This window comes from Rhinoderma darwinii, chromosome 4, assembly GCF_050947455.1.
Source record: "Rhinoderma darwinii isolate aRhiDar2 chromosome 4, aRhiDar2.hap1, whole genome shotgun sequence".
Taxonomy (NCBI): Eukaryota; Metazoa; Chordata; class Amphibia; order Anura; family Rhinodermatidae; genus Rhinoderma; species Rhinoderma darwinii.
In genome coordinates this window covers 283,938,369-283,955,818 of record NC_134690.1, presented here as the reverse complement: position 1 = coordinate 283,955,818, position 17,450 = coordinate 283,938,369, and the positions used below count along the sequence as shown (strand labels likewise).

The window sequence follows — 17,450 nt, the reverse complement described above, 5'->3', positions numbered from 1 at the left end:
GCACTGCATCAGGATAAAGTAAACAGAGCAGGGAGCGTCAAATCTCCCTGCTCTCAGCTGCTAGAGGCAGCTGAGGGCTGGGAGCGTCCCTGCTCTGCCGGGTGAGATCGATATTAGTATCGATCTCACCTGTTTAACCCTTCAGATGCGGTGCGCAATAGCGTGCACCGCATCTGAGTGGTTTTGGAGAGAGGGAGGGAGCTCCCTCTCATCCCACCGACACCCGGCGATACGATCGCCGAGTGTCTGTTTCTCCAATGGCAGCCGGGGGCCTAATAAAGGCCCCCAGGTCTGCCTGGAGCGAATACCTGCTAGATCATGCCAGAGGCATGACCTAGCAGATGCCTGTCCATTTTAAACGGACAGGCAGTAATACACTGCAATACAAAAGTATTGCAGTGTATTACAATAGCGATCGGAGAATCGCATATTAAAGTCCCCTAGTGGGACTAGTAAAAAAGTTTAAAAAAAGTTTAATAAAGTTAATTTTAAAAAAAATGTGTAAAAAAATTAAAAACCCAGCTTTTCCCCTTACAAAATGCTTTACTATTAAAAAAACAAAATAAAGTAAAAAAGTTACATATATTTGGTATTGCCGCGTCCGTAACGACCCCGACTATAAATGTGTTACATTATTTAACCCGCACGGTGAACGCTGTAAAAAATGTAATAAAAAACTATGGAAAAATTGCTGTTTTCTGTGAATCCTGACTTGTGATAAAAAGTGATCAAAAAGTCTCATCTACTCAAAAATGGTACCAATAAAAACTACAAGTCTTCCCGCAAAAAAAAAGCCCTCATACGACCGCATCGGCAAAAAAATAAAAACGTTACGGCTCTTCAAATATGGAGACACAAAAACAAATCATTTTGAAAAAAAAGCGTTTTTACTGTGTAAAGTAGTAAAACATACAAAATCTATATAAATTTGGTATCGTTGCAATCGTAACAACCCGCTGAATAAACTTATTGTGTTATTTATACCACACGGTAAACGCCGTTGATTTAAGACGCGAAAAAGAGTGGCGAAATTTGAGGTTTTTTTGCTATTCCCCCCCCAAAAAAAAGTTAATAAAAGTTAATCAATAAATAATATGTCCCCCAAAATGGTGCTATTAAAAAGTACAACTTTTCCCGCAAAAAAACAAGCCCTTATACAGCTATGTCGACGCAAAAATAAAAAGGTTATAGCTCTTGGAATGCGACGATGGAAAAACGTAAAAAATGGCTTGGTCATTAAGGTCTAAAATAGGCTGGTCATTAAGGGGTTAAAAAAATAAACTGAACAGCAGAAATCAATTCCTTACATTGTTTGAAAATGGTGCCGGGTCCAGGAGATCACAGCCGTCTTTAAATCTCCACCCTGCATCAAGAAAACCTACTTCCAATCAAATTATGACACAGAGGGCGGCGGTAGGTCAAAACCCAACATGTGGCAGGCAGGGGGAAGAGCAAAAAAGGGGAGATTGCATCCTAGGCTTGGAAAAACCCAAGGACTAGAGCAGCGCACAACCTATCAAATGCTAGGACCCTAAATGTTATAGAAGGGGGAGCGGCAATGAGAAATAACCAACTCCCCCTCTGAAGTCTTCGCGTTTACACAAGGTCACCTCATTAGTAACCTTTACATATAGTGGGATTACTGGCACTCAGTCTGCGGATGCAGAGAAAACAAGTTAGGTGACCGATGGAGAGAGAAATTCAGTGCCTTGTCGGAGCCAAGACTCCTACATAGTGTCACCTCCTAGTGGCAAGGGCCTATACCCATGGGGCTGTGTCCTCAAAGGATATTAACGAGAAAATGCACTGTTTTACCTCTGCAACGCCTATTTATCACAGTACATAGAAGCTGCAGAATCCAGAATCATAGCCGAATCCATCTGTTATATGCTATGATGGCTCGGTCTGCAGCGGCGCCTGTGTGCACCTGAGCAATCTTCTACGCTCAGTTCTGATCAAGTCAAGGTGACTCCACTTTGACTCAATCAGACGTGAGCTTAGTAGATCACTAAGGAGCAGACAACAGCCGCTGCAGGCTGAGTCATCAGAGTAGCTAACTGACGGATTCAGCTGCAGCTTCTATGTACTGTGAAACATAGAAGTTGCAGAAGTTAATTGGTGCATTTTTTGAAATTACAAAAGTTTTTTTTAACACAAAATAAATGCATTTCATATTTCATTAAAGAAAGAGAAGAAAAAAAAGACCCCAAAGTTGTCCAGGTGAAAGTTGTCTAACATTTGGTTGAGGCCAGTATCACACACACAGTTTTGATGCAGTTTTTGTCTTAGTTGTTTGTTTGTTTGTTTGTTTGTTTGTTTGTTTGTTTGTTTGTTTGTTAGTTTGATTTTAGCCAAAAACAGAAGTGGACACAAAAGAAAGGAGATGCATCAGTCTTTTCTTTATACTTTCCTTTCTTTTGAATCCACGTCTTGCTTTGGTTAAAAAAACATAACCAAATAATGGCACAAAAACTGCATCAAACTCTGTGTGTGATTCTGGCCTAAGACAGTATTATGTTCATATAAGCAACTTTCATATTGACTTTTATTTAAAATTTTTTTTTAACTTTTTACAATACAGCTTCTATGTATCCTGTATATATAGAAGCTGTATCGTAAAACGTAAAAAAAAAAATCTGAAAGTTACTTAAAAACACATAACACAATGATTTAATTACAAAAATTCGTTACTTGCTTCCAAAGGTGTACATGGCCTTTAAATATAACTCAGACACAGGGTGTAGTTACTTTTCTGAACTCGAGGTATACCACAAGACAGAGGGTTAGTGGTATGGTCACACGCTGCAGATTTGTTGCAGACATTTTTGTGACTGAAAAATGTATTCCATATATCTAAAAGGGGCATATATCTTCTGCAGCATATTCATGGATTTCTGCAACAAATCTGCCACGTGTAAACTTAAACCCGAAAAGTTTCATAAACAAACAAAGTTTAATACCTGACAGCTGTCCACTCCACCCTGGATATTTCCCGCACACAGCTCCCGGCTTGAAACTCTACCATCGAGGTATTCAGGGCTGTTACATGCTTTGTTTTCAATCACAGGGAAACTAGCTTCTTTGAGAACGCCTTCTTTACCAGTGCCTGGTAGTAGGATGCATACATTGTTAGTATTTACATTTAGAGCATACCATTTTTTTAGTTATTGGAATTTTCTAGGTAATTTTTAGGAAATCCAATACACGAGACAGAACCCATCAGTCAGATCTATATGTAGCTGTTTACCAGTGCTCAGCTGCCACCAGTGCAAGATATGGAGCGCTAGTTTTTGCACTGAAAGCACAGTAGACATGAAAGTTATAGGGAAGTGGATATAAAGAAACCAAAGAGCCCTACAATATAAATGAGGAATATCTGCACTTTTATAATAGCTATGATATTATACTACTATAAAGCAATGAAGTAAATAATGAAAGCAGCAAACCTTTGAATGATAATTGACTAGTGCTCAACTACATACCTCCCAACCGTCCTGGATTCCGGGCGGTGTCCCACTGTCCCGGGCGGCCAGTGGTATGTCCCGTTTTCAACTGTATCTGCGTCCTCAGGAGGCAGATACAGTTGAATTCAATGCTGTCAGCTCCCTGCTTCAGCATTCAATTATAGAGTCCGGGCCAGAGCAATGCAAGCTTTCTGGCCGGGGACTTCTGTCTTGAAAGAACCCGACACTCTTGCCGGGGATTTCGCACCTAGAGGGAGCCCCTGACATCACTCCATATATAGACAGTAACGTCAGGGGCCCCTCCAGGAGTGGAATCCCCAGGCACCGCATTGCCAACACTCTGGCCGGGCATACTGCTCCTAGAGAGAGCCCCTGACATCATTGTAGTGACGTCAGGGGCTCATGCCAGGATCAGAATCCCAGGCCGGAGCGTCGGCAATACTCTGGCTGGGGATTCCGCTTCTTGGATAGTTACGTCAGCGGCTCTTCCTGAAGCGGAATTCCAGGCCAGAGCGTTGCCGACAACCTGGCCGGGGATTCTGCTCCTGGAGAAGTCCCTGGTGTCACTATAAATATATGGACAGTGACGTCAGGGGCTCCTTCTGGAGTGGAGTGCTCTTGCTGGGGATTCCGCTCCTAGAGGGAGCCCCAATGGAGCTATCTACAGGGGGTTAGCGCTATCTACAGGCAGGGTAACGCTATTTTCAAGGGGGTGTGGCACTATCTATATGGGCACTGTGGCACTATATGGTCACCATCTACATGGACACTGTGGCACTATTTGGGCACTGGCACTTAATAGGTAGGCACTGTGGCACTATGTGGGCACTGGCACTATGTGGGCACTGTGGCACTATCTACAGTGGGCACTGTGGCACTATGTGGGCACTGTAGCACTATGTGGGTACTGTGGTGGTATGTGGGCACTGGCACCATCTATATGGGCACTATCTACAGTGGGTACTGTGGCACTATCTACAAGGGCATTGTGGCACTATGGAGGTTTATACTGTATGGGGGATCTGTGTGGACATTATACTGTATGGAGGCAGCTATCGGGTCATTATACTGTATGGGGTAGCTATGGGGGAATTATGCTCTATGGGGACAGTTATGGGGCATTATACTGTATGGGGGCATCTGTGTGCACATTATACTGTATGGAGGCATCTGTGTTGGCTTTATACTATATGGGCGCATCTAGGGGGGCATTATTATGTATGTGGGCATTATACTGTGCGGGGGAAGCTGTTTTGCATTATACTGTGTAGGGGCACTATGGGGTATTATACTGTGTGGGGGCAACTATGGGACATTATACTGTGTGGGGGCAGCTATGGTGGCATTATACTGTGTTGGGTTTCTATGGGGGCATTATACTGTGGGGAGGCACTATGGGAGCATAATACTGAACCTGGTGTGTATGGGTGGGTATTGAGCCGGGTTAGAGGAGTGACTTAAAAGGGCAAAAAAATGCTGTTTTTCCCTCTTTGTGATACTTGAAAGTTGGGAGGTATGCGCAACTATGATAAATAACTGCAGTATATTTACCTTGAGTTTCTCCCCATCCTGTTACATGACATTCAGATTTATCTGGTACCACATAACTATAAGACGGTAAGCAAGCTGGGAGAACTTCATCTGTTATTACAGCTGGACTGTAGAAAAAATGGCAGTGAGATTTATGGTTCCCATAGAGTAAGTTTGGGTTCTATACCCTTTTTCTATACCTTGTAAATATATTTTAAAGAATGAGCATGTCTGGTCTGTATTTAGTTTTTTTTATGTTAATATTCTATTTCTAAACACTGGTCTTATGGATTGCACCTGCAGGAGAAACAGATGAACACAAAGCCATACGGAAACTATCGCTTCCGTTTGCATTATAATTGATTTCAATAGTGGTTTTTTTCTTTTAGTTGTTTTCAGTTTGCCTCCGTTCCGCTAAATTTTCATTTTTCTCACAGATACAAGAGCGTAGTCGACTAGGCAAACTAAAACCAACTGTAAGAAAAAAAATACCATTGAAATCAATTGTAATGCAAACGGAAGCGATAGTTTATGTTTGGCTCTTCGTTCCCCTGATGGAAAGTTTGAACAGAACAGATGGATGGAAAGGCAACGCTGATGTGAATGGGCCCTTATGTATGCTTCCCATAGCCTGTAAACAAACATGGCTATCCAAACTGTGAGTTTTAATTGGTAACTGTATTTAGGATTGAACCCCTTAAATGTATTTACAGTTGGTTTAAACCTCATACCGTTGTTGCTCAAAGCTTATTACTGTTGAAAATATTAAATTGCAGACCAAGGGCTTTTTTATGTTAGGCTTGGTACAAAATTTACAAATCTGAATACTGTTTATTTCAAAGGTTCTTGTTGAAAGCGTATGTTAACTATGGGGTCTGGACAGTTGAGCATAGTGATAGAGAACATACATATGCATGTTAGCAACTCATAATCATATGTATATGCTGTATAGTACATTCTAGAGCATCTTTTCTACTCCACTATGTGCCTATCATTTCCTTCACTCCTCCTATAGTATGTGCAAGCATTGTAAACTCTATTATACCCTTTTCTATGAAAAAAGGAAAGGATCAGTGGTTCTTTTTATATTTCCCTGGAGAAGCCATACATATTCCTATTGGACCAGGACTGGGTTCACATGTACATGCTCAACTTAGAGTGATGCATCTTGAAAGGGCATTATTTTGAATAACGGTTTGCGTTTTATAAGGAGACAAGCCGATATAGTAAATTAATATGTAACCACATCTATGATGATAGACTAATAAAAGGCTGTACATTCAGCAGGCATTTATTCAGTTAAAGGGATTGCCCACACATTTTAATATACCTTATTAGGGAATTTGGAGTAATTGAGGGGGATCCTTATCTCTTGGCTAGGGTGGAGAACGATTACAAAGAGTGTCTATCGCTCTGGAGTGCCTGCATTACACAGACAATGCATTGATTTGAATGGGCATTGTGTAATGCTTAATTTCACCCTGTGGTGGCACTGCAAGGAAATGAAACACTGCCAGAATTCCCCACAAATTACAGCTAATCACTGGGGTTCAGTAAGTGGAACACTTTGTGTTTAGCGTTTTTTCAAGGGACTCTTCTAAAATCTAGGGACTGTCAAAAGCTTTATTAATATTAGCATTCCACAGAGTGGTATACAGATATGAGGATGCATGCAGCTCATTTTGCTTCCTTGCTTTTAAATATACAGTAACTAATATCTATAGACCTGCAATGCACACAGCTTCTAAAACCACTGAATGCTTAAAAGTGTACCCATAATTTTTTTTTCTACCTAGGTAGATTTAAAATGTATCGTATATTTTTAAACTGAGCTCCAAACCATATAAAAAATATAGAGAAATTAATCGGTACAGCATCAGGTACAGTTTAAAAACGCAAATATAAAAAAAACACCAGGCAAATGTATATAGCAAGCTGTTAATCATAAAAGTATATACATAACTTCATCCTGTTAACTACACTTTAGACCAACCTACATGGGCCAATGATCTGGCGAACGATTGCTCGTAGGAATGCTCGTTACCAATCATTGCCCTGTGTAAACATGGCAGCATTAAGCCAACAAACGAGCAAACAATCTGCGCAGGTTACAAGGCGAAGATTTGCTCAGTAAGGCCCTGTTCACACAAAGTATTCTGCCGCAGAAACCGCGGCAAAAACCGTGGCAGGAAACGGCCGGAAAAAAAAACGCTTGCGGGAAAAAGAAGCGACATGTCCTATCTTAATGTGTTTTCCGTCTCAAAAACCCCATTGAAATCAATGGGAGACGGAAAAAAACTTTTCAAATGGCTGTGGCGTTTTTTGTTGCGTTTTATGGCAAAAACCGTTTGCGTTTTTTTCGTTTCCCTGTTGAAGAAAGGAGGTAAAAATTACCCAAAAAACGCCTGTGGTGCAAAACCACTTAAGAAAAAAACGGAGCTGATTTTTCCAGGCAGAATTTTCTGCCTGCAAAAAATTCGGTCTGAACAGGGCCTTAGGGTGCAGTCACACGTGGTGTTATTTTCATTGCGGAAAAATCCGCTGCAGAAATTTACACCAGGTATTCCTATGGGAAAAAATGAAATGTGCAACAAATACATGGTTCAAAATACTCTCTACAGCGTTTTCTGAATGTGTTGCAGATTTTGGATACAGAATTTCATCATGAAATTTTGCACTGAAATTCGCAACAACAAATACACATCTAATTCACTGCAAAATCTGCAACAGTAAATCTGCGGAATTTCTGTTGCGTACTTTGTGGCGTATTTTTACTCCACGTGTGACTGTGCCTTTACATTACACTAAACATTTACACACATCTTTTACATGTGTGAATAACAGTTACCTCTTCAGTTTCAGTAAAGCAATATCTGCTTTTGTTGGTTCCAAAAATAACTTTTCAACGTCTCTAATTTGCTTGGAAGGTTCAGTGCTTTTTTCCTTGTGAATGCCAAGTTGTATCTTATAGGATGATGGTCGGGTTGACCTGTTTACCAAAACAAGAGAAACACCATAGACACTAATGTATAAAAACAAGTTTGTTTTAGTAAATTGTACTTTTGTAAAATTCCATTACAAATTATATTTAGAAGATGATAACCCTATTATTATTTTCTTTATTGAAAGCGCAAGCATGCTTTCTTTTAAGGCTGGGTTCACACGAGCATGTATTTTACGGACCGTATGTTGGCCGAAATTTCCCGGAATGAACACACTTCAGGGAGCCTGGCTCCTAGGATCATAGTTATGTATGACGCTAGGAGTCCCTGCCTCGCTGCGGGACAACTGCCCCGTATCATGTTTTTAGTACGGGACAGTTTTCCCGCAGCAAGGCAGGGACTCCTAGCGTCTTAGATAACTATTATGCTAGGAGCCCGGCTCCCTGAAGTGTGTTCGGTCCGGGAAATGCGGCCGACATATGGTCCGTATTTTACGGACCGAACATGCTCGTGTGAACTAAGACTGAAAAATAAATCAAAATTCTTGAATCTACTATACTTTAATTTAAATTGATTTTACAGAGATTTTCAATTAAATGTCTTATGGCAAACATCCAATATATAGTAGATTAATAAAATAAACACCTGTGACTACTCCATAAGCATAAGGGCTCAAGCACTGCAATTTAGGCCCAGAGTTACTCCGTGTTGAATCATATAACTCCTCAATGAGGTTCCGCATCAGATGCTTAAAGGGAACCTGTCACCAGCATTTCACCTACTAACCTCTACTCACCCATCGCTGGCCGCTGCTGTCAAAAGTTCATTGACGTTATCCCCTCTCCTAAACTCCTCCTCTGACCGTAAATAACGGTATGTAAACATTTTGCACCTTTTATGGTAATAATCCGGCAGTCTCGTTCGTTCCTCTTCTTATGCCCGCCCACCGCAAAAACTGGCCTTCCCTAAATGCCGAATGATTTAGTCTGAGATATCGTGCATTAGCCCATTATGTATGGTCCGACAGCCTTCCCTGCTTCGTCCGAGCTTTAAATCTAGTTACTGCGCATGCACCACTATAATGCACCAGAACAGGACATCGATGCGCATGCGTGGGATTTCGTGTGTGCTGGGGGGAGGCGAGGAGCTGTCAATCGAAACTAAGAAGGCGGGGTTAACTCGGAAAGGCTTGAGGAATGAAGATATGACTCTTTTCAAATGAAGATATGACTCTTTTATGCTCATTAACATACAGCAAGAGTACGCTAAAAAACTGAATATTAAAGCTACAGAGCCTACTTAGAAGATAATTATAGGTTATATAGAAATGATTTTTCACCCACTACCACCAGGTATTGCTGGTTTAATAGGTGAAATGCTGGTGACAGGTTCCATTTGAGAATCAGATGCATAGACATGGATACCATCTTACAGAAAATAATGGAAGCAAATATAACTGCATAGGAGCTGCAGACATAAAACATTACACTATTTCTAATCAAGACTTTGCAAAGTTACTTTATTTTGGGTGCATTTGAGCAATAAAAAAATTGGTTACAAGGTTGGCCATACCCTTTAGATTTGAACCTCTTTAAATGATTTATTTTTAAATTTCATTAGAGTACAAGTTACAAAAATTCTAACTGGCATAAGCAGTAGGTTTACAAATGTATGCTTATATTTTTATCTATGTATAGATATATAGTATATTTTGACAAATTTGTCAACATTCTCTGAATGATTTCAGGTATATATTAGTGTATTCAGCACAACTGATCAGGTTAACAAAAAAGTATAATTGAGAAAATATATGACTGTATATCGGAAAATATATATACTGTATATATAGATATATTGTTTTCTTTATTTGATCTATTATGTGTGAAACATACCGTTCCAAGCAATGTGCAGCAGTAAGAACCCATTGGCGATCGATCAATGTTCCACCACAGAAGTGCAAATTAAAACTGGAAAATAGTAGTCATAGGTGATGAACAATTTAAATATAAAACAATATTATTAAAGCGTTATCAAGTTTTATGTCAATAAAGTGTTATTTGTTTCTTAATTCATCTGCATTGTCTAGATCTCTGCTGTCAGATAGACAAACATAGCAGATACAAAATAAGTGAGCATATAATAATACAGGCTAGATTCATACCCTGTATTTGGACTGGTAAGACACACAGTCTCACCAGTCCAAAAATAGAGTGAAATTAACCTGTACCTACAAGAGGTAAGCCTAAACTCCTTCTGCAGTGGCTCCATTCACACTGCCATTTTTCTCTACATTTATCCATCACTCTTACAGAAAAACGTAGGGAAAAGTTTCCTCTAAGTCACCATTGATTTCAATAGTATATTTGTGCTATTCAGTTGATGTCAGTTAGGTTCTGTTCTGGTGGCTATTTTTTTGACAGAATAATGCAGTCTACTGCCAAGTAAATAAAAGTAGACACCTGTTGGATCCCACTTTTGTCAATTGGATCCATCAGTCTTTAATTTTTAACTGTTACACAGCAGGGGCGTAGCTAAAGGCTCATGGACCTGGAATTCAGCTTGGGACCCCCTATCCCTCCCCAACACCAACAGACCCCTGCACACGCCTATGCCCAGCCTACTTGCATGACAGACCCCATGAATGCCTCCACAGTATAATGCTCCCCGTAGCTGCCCCCACACAGTATAATGCCCCATAACTGCCCCCACACAGTGTAATGCCCCATAGCTGCCCCACACAGTATAATGCTCCCCATAGCTGCCCACACACAGTATAATGGCCCCCATAGCTGCCCCACAGTATAATGCCCCCCCATAGCTGCCCCCACACAGTATAATGCCACCATAGCTGCCCACAAACACTATTATGCCCCCATAGCTGCCCCCCACAGTATAATGCACCCAATAGCTGCCCCCACAGTATAATGCCCCCATAGCTGCCCCACAGTATAATGCGCTCATAGCTGCCTCCACAGTAAATTGCCACCCATATCTGCCCCATACAGTATAATCTCCATTACAGTATAATGCCCCCATTCAATATAATGCCCCCCATAGCTGACACATACAGTATAATGCCCCCCAAAGCTGTCCCATACAGTATAATATTCCCCATACAGTATAATGCTCTCCATAGCTGCCACATACAGTATAATGCCTCCCATAGCTGCCCCATACAGTATAATGCCCCCATAGCTGTTCCATACAGTATAATGCCCCCATACAGTATAATGCCCCCATAGCTGCCCCATATAGTATAATGCCCCCATACAGTATAATGCCCTCTATAGCTGCCACATACAACATACTGCCCCACACAGTATAATGCCCCCAATAGCTGTCCCATACAGTATAATGCCCCCCTTAACTGTCCTATACAGTATAATGCCCCCATATAGTATAATGCTGTAGCTCCTATACTCAGTATAATGCCTAATAGAAAAATAATAACGTAATTACTTACCTATCCCCGTTCTCACGATGGGTGGAGGAGATCCTTCTCCTCTGCACTGCGCTGTGAGTGACTTGGCGCAGAAAGGCGCAATGACGTCACTACATCGCGCCTGCCTGCGCCTAGCGGCTCGTGGTACAGTGAATGCTAGAGCAAGGCTCCAGCACTGAACTGTATCTGTGTCCTGAGGACGCATATATAGTTAGAAGCAGGACCAGCGTGATCAGCGTTGTGTGGCAACGCCTCGTTGCGACCCCTATAGCTACGCCACTGTTAGAAACAATTGGATTAATCAGAAATGGAAGTAGAACGCCAGTCTGATCGCTGCCTAAACATAAAACTACATTTAGTGAGTTCAAATTGTTGTAGACTCAGTATTTACTTACAAATGTTTCATTTTTGATTAAACAAATTGTAACGTCTATGGCCGGGGGCCGTCGTTCAGACTTACCCTCTGACGGCCCCAGCCATGGACATCTGTCTTCGTGGCATCAGCTCCCTCCAGGGAGACGCCGGCACTCACTTCTGGGTCCTCGGACTGTTTCCCGCAGGGCACCCGCGCGTGCACGGCCTTAAAGTGCCAGTATGCGTCCATCTGTCACCCATCAATAAATAGCCCAAATGGCTGCTGGACTATAATAAGGGGCTCTGCCCACTTGTTCCTCGCCTGAGCGTTGTTGTTTACCTAAGTTTGTCTTGCAAATGGTCTCCCAGTGTTTCCTAGGTCCCAGTATTACCCGTTCCTGCTGCCTATATCCCATGCTATCGTACCTGCTGATAAAGTCAAGTTGTGTCTTCCGCTGCATCCACGGTGTCACCTGCTGATAAAGTCAAGTCGTGCTTCCGCTACTGTCTACATTGCCTCAGGTACCCGTTCTGAGCTATAGACATTGTTTTGTACCTTGTTGGCCAGCTGCTACCCCGCTACGCGGTACGGCCCAGTGGGGCTTCGTTTTGGGAGTCATGGAATTACAAGTCATCTGAATCTGTTCTGTAAAATAAACTATAAACATAGGGACATACCTGGTACGAAGGCTGATCTGCCATGGCCAAGAATAAGGAGCTGCTTCACACCCACCTACGATTCTTCCAAAGCACTTTTTCTTCTGTTTCTTTGGTTTTCCACATTCAATTTCTGTTGAGGCTGAAGGGATAAATTATAGTCAGACAAAATGTAAAATAATCTTGATAATGAATGACATACTGTATAGGGAAGCAATAGCCTATTATGTGCGTAAAGGTAAAAATAAAATAATCTTCAAACAAAAAATAAAAATGAAGTGGAGGTATATACAAATATACATTGTAGTATCAATTCTTCACTTTTTACCCTCAAGTATTTGTCTTTAACTTTGACAACAGAATGGTGATACATCTCTCTCTCTCTCTCTCTCTCTGTCTCTCTCTCTCTCTCTCAACTACACATGCAACTTACATCCCAGTAACAAGAAAACCATCCTGATAAGAGTTTGAGTTGCCACATGAAATTTGTGGTATATATGGCAACATTTGATTGCCAAAACTGCATCGGAAAAACAGAACATGAGAATATAAAGATTATACTGCTTTGTCTGACATATGGTACAAAAATAAGGGGGAAAGCTGTAGTTAATAGGAATCAATAAATGTATTAGGCCCTCTGTCCGTAAGGAGGAGTGGGACACAAAGTTTAAAAACAACAAAACACAGAAAAAAGGCTGGATTATGAAACAGAAAACCAAAACCATATTTAGCTCTCACTGTGTAAAACACAGTTTTACACCTAGGAAGGGTCAAGGGAAAGGCTGCAGAAGGTGCTAGATATTGTGAGGAGCACACCACAATGTTCTGCTTGACATGAGGTGTGTCCATCTTGTGTGCAATCTAAGGCACCAGACAATCGCTCTTGAGGTGTTAATCCAGTACAGGTCATGATCAAATATTATGTCACAGTGAACTATTATTGTATAAAGATATATGGTTGACCAGTTACCTGGAATCAAATATAAATATGATCTCTAAGATATCTATCATAGCAAGTTTACTTATTGATGTATTCCTACAAAACTATGGAGGTGGGAGGCTCCTCAGAGGCATAGCTAGAGAAAGGTGGCAGATGGAGTAGTGGCCCCAGGCCCACTTACATGGTGGGGCCCACTAAGTGGCATTACTGTAACGCCACTGCGGACCCTATCAAGATCGCAGTGGGTCCAGAGGGGAAGGGGGCCTTTAGGGGGTCCGGAGGTGAAAGGGGGCCCACCCTGGATCCCCACAGGCTGCCAAACCAGGCATGGTCTCTGCTACAGCCCAAAGAAGGTCCTGTTGCTGGGCAGCGCCAAAATTTTGTAGGTGTCGCAGCACAAAATGTCCAGTGTTGATTTTTTAATTCATGTCTAATCTGATGTATGATTTAGTGGTCCATGCTTTGGGCGGCACTATTACCTTGCAGTACCAATTTGTTGGGAAGGGCATAAAGGAGGTTTATTTCATTGGGGGCAAAGAGGGGGGTTATTAGTATGGAGCACAATGTAGCGATTATTACTATGTGCAGCACAAAGTGAGTGTTATTACGGTGTGGGAGCACTAAAAAGGGCACTGTTACTGTGGGGAACAAAGGGTGAATTATTACTGTGCAGGAGCACATAGGGGCAGCTATTACTTTGTGGGGGCAATATTATTGTGAGGGGGTAATATTACTTTGTGGGGCACAAAAGGGGGCACTTGTTCTGTATGGAGCACAAAGTGGGCACTAATACTGTGCAGGTGGCATTGAGAGGGGCATTAATGCAGGTAAAAGTTATGGACAGGTTGCAGCTGGTTGCCGTGAAGAGAGGTTGCGCGGAGGGTGGCCCAAGCAGAATTTTTACATCAGGGCCCATGAGCCTTTAGATACACCTCTTCTCTTCCTCCCCATATTAAGACATTTCCTGTAAATTTACATTTTATGCTGTTATTCCTCATCCAATCAGGAAGCTAGGAAGGATTACTTGAAATAGTAGTGAGAGATGTTAACAAATTTAAATAGAATTTTGTACTTCCACTCAATGATTTTGCCTTAGTAAAGTTGTTATCACAAGGATTTGTAGGGTAAATATGTTAATAGTTGTCTTTTCCCCCCTGTTATTTTATATGGCTCTTTAAAGCATGTTATCTAAAATTAAATAGGTTTTAATTATTATAAAAATACAAACTTGGCAACAAACCACATATGAATTCAACTAAAAAAACGAAATTGCATTAAGAAATTTTTTCGTTTGGTGTGATTCAAAAACATTTACCACAGGTTGGAATGTCACAATAATCCCAGCTTATTGGTCCAGCAGTTGTAACAAAGCACCAGGGGCCGTTGATATCTCCATCCGGGTTTCTGCAGTACTGTATATGAGCAGGGGAAAAACACAACGTGGAGGTTTATAAAAACTTTCTAACAAAACAAAACTGTCTATGTTGTCAATCACAGCACACCTTTCATTTTTCAACAGCACTATAAGGGTATGTGCACACACACTAATTACGTCTGTAATTGACGGACGTATTTCGGCCGCAAGTACCGGACCGAACACAGTGCAGGGAGCCGGGCTCCTAGCATCATAGTTATGTACGATGCTAGGAGCCCCTGCCTCTCCGTGGAACTACTGTCCCGTACTGAAAACATGATTACAGTACGGGACAGTTGTCCTGCAGAGAGGCAGGGACTCCTAGCATCGTACATAACTCTGATACTAGGAGCCCGGCTCCCTGCACTGAGTTCGGTCCGGGACTTGCGGCCGAAATACGTCCGTCAATTACGGACGTAATTAGTGTGTGTGCACATACCCTAAAGCTGCACTTTGGTTGCTATGGGGAACAACGTCACTTTTCATAAATATTCCCCAATAAGTTTTACAATTAGTGGTACATGATAACAGCAATTTGTATATATTGTTTCTATATAAACATTTGCTACATCACTTTATGAAATAACCCAGGGTGAAGCTCTTATTTTAACTGTTTTGTACACTTCTTGTGGCACGCTCGACACAGGGATGTGGGTTAATGGGAAAGTGCTTAAATCCGATACTGCGCCAAAAATGTGCCAAAATTTTGGTGCAAAAAAATGCTGTAAACCAAGCCAACCAATAGGTGGTATAGGGAGGAGGAGAAAAGTGTCTAGTTTGTCTATAAAGATGTGCCAAATTTATCATACCGCATGCACCATTTTGCAAAATCTTCTGACTGCATTGTCTAAAGGTGGCCGTACACATTAGATGTATGTCGGCCGCATCCGCTGGCAATCTAACGTGTATGGTGGCATCCCAACTTTCCCTTGACAGCAGATGTTGGGGGAAGAGAAGGATCAGGCTGTTGAATTTCGACATGCTCGATCCTTTTGTTCGTAGCAGATAAGCCGCTGCCAGAGGAGACTGGCAGCTGCGCTCTCTCCCTATTGAAAACACATGAATGATAGGCCATTTGTGTAAATGTGTGAGGGAGTAAAGAAGAATAGCTGTTGGTCGAATGATTGTTCGGACATCTCAGATGTATTGTCAGCCTAAGTTTACACGCTCTAAAACTAAGACCGTATTAGTAAATCTGCCCCACTGTGTTCAGACTCATTCCATTGACACTTAATGGGTATACCAAACAGATTGCTAAATTTTTCTATGTCGGATTACACACTGAAATATTATTATTTTATATTGACTTTAGCCCCTTATATCCAAATTTTAATCAAATAAAAAATATCCCTATATTAAAATATAGCAAACACCTAGAAAATAGGTCTTGATATGATGTTTTTACAATTTCCTGCCATAGAAATTGTTCAATATATTAACAAAGCCACGGAATTAGACCTAGGAAGTGGGCATGCGCCTTGAAATGTCTTTATAGCTTACTTGACACCAATAGTGTAACTACCAGGTTAGAAGGCATAACTGCTGCAATGTGAGGGGTAGTTAGAGATTGCTGTGGGTGGTGGAAGGGGGCAGACAAACAGGAAATAAACTGAACATACAAGCAGAAATAAACTGAAACACCGGGGTACTGCAATTGTTGTGTTTTAAATTAACCTTAACATCTTACATTACTATCCATGCCAGAATTTGGGTGAGTATCTGGAGTAAAGCTTGCATGTACATGAGGCTTCTGTGAATTCCATGCTTGACAGGTATATCCCTTAACAGTTAAAGATTTTGTGCCACGGTAGTCTTGGCCTTTACCAATCATACAGTCTGGAAGACAAATATCCAAGGAACAATTGTATGATGCGTGGACCTCAACATTTCAACATTTGATTGCATTCCAATTTTATTATATATCAACCGAGTTAGGCTACATTCACACCATATATATATATATATATATATATATATATATATATATATATATATACCTCCTTAAAAGATTGCTGGCACCTCTTTAAACCTTTATTTAAAAAAATCTATAGTGTGCAATGCTCATCTCTAGCTAGCGTTAAGGTGGTTTTACAATGGCCAATTATCGGGCAAACGATCGTTCATAGAAAGCTCGTTGCCAATAAACAGGGCAGCTATCAGGGCAGCAATCAGCATCGCTCATCAGCTGATCGCATCGTTTTTAAAAAGTTAAATATTATCGTTGTCGGAAGCACATCTCCTTGTGTAAACAGGGAGACGTTCTGCCGACATGATAATATTATATGGGGACGAGCGATCGGAGTAACGACCGCTCGTTCCCATGCATAGCACCTTGTGGCAGGAGCAAACGATTGCCAACCAACGAGCTGTCTAAATTGGCCAGTGTAATAGGGCCTTCAGATAAAGTTGAGGCCAAATGATTACATATGCCTGGGCTAAGATATTCAAACTTTTCGTTAGGCAAGTTAACTACGTTGTTCACATATGAGGTAACTTCACAACAAGAATTAGACATAACTTTATTTCATTATAGGGTCCTTTTAACATGTTACGGAAATGTTGCAGTTTTTCCATGCAGATTTGCACACGGAAAATCCGCATCAGATTACAGTACTAGCCATGTGGATAAGATATGAACAAATCTCATCCACATACTGGTGAACATTATCCACAGAGAAATCAAAGTATTCTGTGGATTTTCAAATCC

The 17,450-nt window shown here is 41.2% G+C and overlaps 1 protein-coding gene across 1 annotated transcript in view; it reads right to left on the bottom strand.

The window, feature by feature from the left end:
* The window catches only part of PLG (plasminogen), a 107,376-nt gene that overhangs the window by 20,036 nt on the left and 69,890 nt on the right, over nucleotides 1-17,450 (bottom strand). The window contains exons 12-18 of the mRNA XM_075862560.1: nucleotides 16,431-16,579; nucleotides 14,645-14,741; nucleotides 12,411-12,531; nucleotides 9,829-9,903; nucleotides 7,843-7,983; nucleotides 5,016-5,122; nucleotides 2,961-3,106 (exon numbers count right to left, since the gene is read on the bottom strand). Of these exons, the coding sequence (XP_075718675.1) occupies nucleotides 2,961-3,106; nucleotides 5,016-5,122; nucleotides 7,843-7,983; nucleotides 9,829-9,903; nucleotides 12,411-12,531; nucleotides 14,645-14,741; nucleotides 16,431-16,579 (836 nt within the window). The remainder of the gene's footprint in view (nucleotides 1-2,960; nucleotides 3,107-5,015; nucleotides 5,123-7,842; nucleotides 7,984-9,828; nucleotides 9,904-12,410; nucleotides 12,532-14,644; nucleotides 14,742-16,430; nucleotides 16,580-17,450) is intronic.